At 35.4% G+C, this 5000-nt stretch overlaps 1 protein-coding gene across 3 annotated transcripts in view; it reads left to right on the plus strand.

The window, feature by feature from the left end:
- The window catches only part of wuho (tRNA (guanine-N(7)-)-methyltransferase non-catalytic subunit wuho), a 7992-nt gene that overhangs the window by 1746 nt on the left and 1246 nt on the right, over positions 1-5000 (plus strand). The window contains exons 2-4 of one of the 3 annotated variants that reach the window (XM_086553494.1): positions 1468-1563; positions 3170-3351; positions 4224-4393. In XM_086553494.1, coding sequence (XP_086409620.1) covers positions 1468-1563; positions 3170-3351; positions 4224-4393 — 448 coding nt within the window. Of the gene's footprint in view, positions 1-1467; positions 1564-3153; positions 3352-4223; positions 4394-5000 lie in introns of all 3 variants that reach the window. The other 2 variants (XM_086553493.1, XM_086553495.1) reach the window with 2 other exon arrangements.

The following is a 5000-nucleotide window of genomic DNA, read 5'->3' on the forward strand; positions in this document are numbered from 1 at the left end:
TGTTTTGTACAGTTTCGCTACTCATTTCCATCGGAAACCTTTCGTTGCTGAGTTACACCCCCCCCTCCTTCCCCACACGCTTGCTATTGTCGATATGGAACTAAATGATCTCTGGCATGAAATTTAAATTTTTTTTGCGTAATCAAAACCCAACCCAGAAACCTAACCTAACCTAACCTAGTTTTTAGGTTTGCCCTAGCCAAAGGGGGGCTTCGGCCCCCCCCTGGACCCCCCCACTTTTAAGGCCACTGCGTGGCCAGTAACATTTCAAGACGGATGTCAACCACCGATCACAGAACTGACCAATTTTTGGTCTGCCCTAGCCAAGGGGGAGCCACTTCGTCGCATCAGACTATCATCTTCGAATGTTACCACTTCTTACCTTAATTGGAGGTGTGTGAGGGGCTGGGTTGTGGCTCGTCCGGGTCAGATTCTTACGAGTAGGAGTCGGGTAGCATTAGCAGAGCACTGTCGTCATGTAATAATTTAAGTGATGCAGAGTTATCTTTATAAAAAAAAGCTTGATAAATTCCCATGGAGTGTAGCTACATCTTACACACAATGTAGCCATCTCGAAACTGATTTTGAAATTCAAGCAAGGACCCAGACTCTATGTTCAATTGTCTGTGATTGGTAGATCATTTTGTCGGTTAGACCTATTGTTTCCCTATTGGTGCTATTATTATCACGTGACAGTATTGCCTACTATCGATACTTTTTTGCATTTCCGCGTATGAGGTTGGCGCATGCGCAGAGCCGATATTTTTCAGTCAGATGTTTGTTAAGACAGTGGAATCATCTCTACCGTTAATCGTTTTTTAAAAATGATATATCCCGACCATTTTTCGTTTCCAGAAGAAAAGAGTTTTTATGGGTTACATCATAATTAAAACTATGTCATGCTGAAAGGTTTGTTTTTTCGCTATGTGTGGTTGCGTCTTTATCCAATAATACCAAACAATCACACTCCATGTCTGTGCAGCTCTCTCTATCTTGCTGCTACCGGCAGGTGGCAATATATAAATCACTTGTGGCAATTGTCAGTTTAATTTATTTGTGATTATTTTTTTTCACCCCATAATATCCCTGTTGTACTTCATATACTCCCCAGCTATTGGGGCCCAGATTGTGGGGTATGGGGGGAGGGGGGAGGATTAGGGGTAAACTCTACTATATATGAATAGTTACAGATAAGAGGAATATGTTGACACCAATATTGGGGTATTTAGTTTGAAGACACTCCTCTGAAAAATTAGCCCAATTTTGACTTGCTAAACCCAGTACTGATATTTTCAGATTCCTTTTAATTGAAAATCAACATGGCTGTATATTTAGCAAAAACTATATTATTAATGAATACATCTGTTGAATAAAGTATTGCTTATCAATATTCTGCCAAATTTACATTTGGCAGAATCTGAACATCATGAAGTATTGAGTCAACCAGTAAGTTAATATTCATTTCAGGAATGGGGATTCAAGAACACTTAGCTTGAACATCCCAGAAACTCCTGAGGAAAGTAAGAAAGCTACTGACAGCGATGAAACCACTGCTCAAGGCAGGTAAAATTCCTGAACCATCCTTCCTTCTATTCTTTTTATTCACATGGTATTAGTTTTATCATTTCTCCACTAGCTCACACATACATGGACATGCACAACAAAACACTTTAGCACATGCACACCCAAACTCACACGCATATTCACAGGCATATTCACACGCACACCCACACTCACACCCACACTCACAAGCATATTCTCAGGCATATTCACACGCACACTCACACAGACACTCTCACTCACACTTTCACACTCACTCTCATTCTCATTCTCATTCTCATTCTCATTCTCATTCTCATTCTCACTCTCACTCTCTCTTACTTTCACTTTCTCTCTTTCTCTTTCACTTCCTCTCTGTCTCTATCTCTGTCTCTGTCTCTGTCTCTGTCTCTGTCTCTGTCTCTGTCTCTGTCTCTCTCTCTCTGTCTCTCTCTCTCTCTCTCTCTGTCTCTCTCTCTCTCTCTCTCTCTCTCTCTCTCTCTCTCTCTCTCTCTCTCTCTCTCTCTCTCTCTCTCTCTCTCTCTCTCTCTCTCTCTCTCTCTCTCTCTCTCCCTCTCTCCTCTCCCCTCTCTCTCTCCTCTCTCTCTCTCCCCCTCTCTCTCCTGTCTCTCTCTCTCTCTCTCTCTCTCTCTCTCTCTCTCTCTCTCTCTCTCTCTCTCTCTCTCTCTCTCTCTCTCTCTCTCTCTCTCTCTCTCTCTCTCTCTCTCTCTCTCTCTCCGTCTCTCTCTCTCTCTCACTCTCTCCGTCTCTCTCTCTCTCTCACTCTCTCCGTCTCTCTCTCTCTCTCTCTCACTCTCTCCGTCTCTCTCTCTCTCTCACTCTCTCCCTCTCTCTCTCTCTCTCTCTCTCTCTCTCTCTCTCTCTCTCTCTCTCTCTCTCTCTCTCTCTCTCTCTCTCTCTCTCTCTCTCTCTTCTGTCTCTCTCTCCTCTCTCTCTCTCTCTCTCTCTCTCTCTCTCTCTCTCTCTCTCTCTCTCTCTCTCTCTCTCTCTCTCTCTCTCTCTCTCTCTCTCTCTCTCTCTCTCTCTCTCTCTCTCTCACTCTCTCACTCTCTCACTCTCTCTCTCCCTCTCCCTCTCCCTCTCCCTCTCCCTCTCCCTCTCCCTCTCCCAGAGATTTATTATATATATATTATATATAATATATATATATATATATATATATATATATATATATAATATATATATATATATATATATATGTACATATGTAATTCAAATTCTAATGCCTGATACTTTTTTATCCATAAATTAATATGCTACTTATTTCATTATCCATCTTTGCACTTCATTACTAATTTGCCTCTTCTTCTATTTGCTAATCCGGTGTAGATATCCATGTTTCCATCAATGCATTTTATTGTCTAATATTCTTACTTTGACCTAAATTTTTGTAAAAGAAATAGGATTTCATGTATCCATAATCACCATTAGATGAATTATGAATTAATGAAAATCTAGTTGATATATTTAAAATGGGATTTCCAAACTTTTATATTAATGTTCATGCTTAAAAGAGATGATTTTCCAATGCCCATACCTCTAAAATCCATTTCCCCAATATCTCAACACAAAACTTCCACATCTAAATCACAGATATGCTGTTTTGCAGCAAGAACCAGGTGGTTTGTGCCAGGATATCACAGGATGAGAAGTATGTAGCTGTTGCATGTGAGCCCAAGACAGTAACTGTGTGGTGTACACAGTCCTGGTCTCTGCAGCACACCCACAACCTAGTCAAGCGACCTGTTTCTGTGGACATTTCATCAGACTCAAAAGTGATCTTGGTTGCAGGTAAACTTAGGAATATCAGTGATATTGCAACTGTTACATTTATTATTATCCATAAATGTCGCATTTACTATATTTTTTTATTGTGATTATAAGAATAATTGTTATTATTTATCGTTATTGCTATTTGTTGTTGTTAACCCTTTGATGACAGTACGTCACACCCGTGTGACATGGCCAAATGCCCGATGATGGGGTGACGCACCAGTGTGCCATTTTCGATGCAATATTGCATAGGCCCGGCGTAGGGGGTTTCCACTTATCGCTGGGCCCGTCGGGATAGGGTTAATATTATTATTGTTGTTATTAATGTTATTAATATTATTATTATTATTATTATTATTATTATTATTATTATTATTATTATTATTATTATTATTATCATCATTATCATCATTATCATTATTATTATTGTTGTTATTATTATTATTATTATTATTATTATTATTATTATTATTTATATTATTATTATTATTATTATTATTATTATTATTATTATTATTATTACTACTATTATTGTTATTGTTATTATTATTATTATTATTATTATTATTATTATTATTATTATTATTATTATTATTATTATTATTATTATTATTATTGTTGTTATTATAATTATTATTATTATTATTATTGTTGCTATTATTAATATTATTACTATTATTATTATTATTATTATTATTGTTATTATTATTATTATTGGTAGTATTATGAGTATGGGAAATATTTTTATTTATCCTTTAATGAATTTTAATAAAAACAAGTTACTGAAAAGAAGATGGTTGACCTCTGCATATAAATCAAACAATTACTATTTTCAAAGAATTAATAATCTATCCCATGGTGACATCAGTATTATTTTGTTATGTCTACAGACAAAACAGGTGATGTGTATCATTTCCCATTAAAGGGAGGTGAACTGGAGGAGACTTCAGTTTGCGATGACAGGCAGGAAATGTCTCCTGAGTCTGATAGTCAAGGAAATGGTGTGCAGAAAAATGATGTCCCACCTCTGTTAGGACATCTTTCCATGCTGCTGGATGTGGTGAGTATTTAGATATTTATGTGCCTCAATATTTATTTATTCCAGTTTTTTTTTCTGCTGGTTATACTGTCACTTCTTTTTTCAGCACTTTCTGTCATCATGTTTCATCTTGTCTGTTGAGATTTTGTTTTATAAGTCATCATTTGTTTAGTTATTGTAATAAGTAGGATATTGCTTTCTGATTTATTAAATATTGTATATTGTACAATATTTATAGATAATTGTGTTTATAATTGTGTTTATAGGATATATATATATATATATATATATATATATATATATATATATATATAATATATATATATATATATATATATATATATATGTATATATATATATATATATATATATATATATATATATATAAATACATATATATATATATATATATATTCTGACAGGAATTTGCTATGATAGTGATTACTTCAGTTAATCAGCAATTCATTGAGTAATTTGTGATGGCAAAAATATGAATTAGCAGGTGAGTATTAGAAATATCTAATCTCCGATTTATCATTCCGTTGCTCATTGAATGAAGATAAAAGATGAAAGATGACTTCAGTAATGATGGATCAAGTAACACTAATGTCAATAATGTGATTGAGGC

The sequence above is a fragment of the Penaeus japonicus genome, unplaced genomic scaffold, assembly GCF_977035675.1.
Source record: "Penaeus japonicus unplaced genomic scaffold, GWHDUDI00000001_assembly GWHDUDI00000028, whole genome shotgun sequence".
Classification (NCBI taxonomy): domain Eukaryota; kingdom Metazoa; phylum Arthropoda; class Malacostraca; order Decapoda; family Penaeidae; genus Penaeus; species Penaeus japonicus.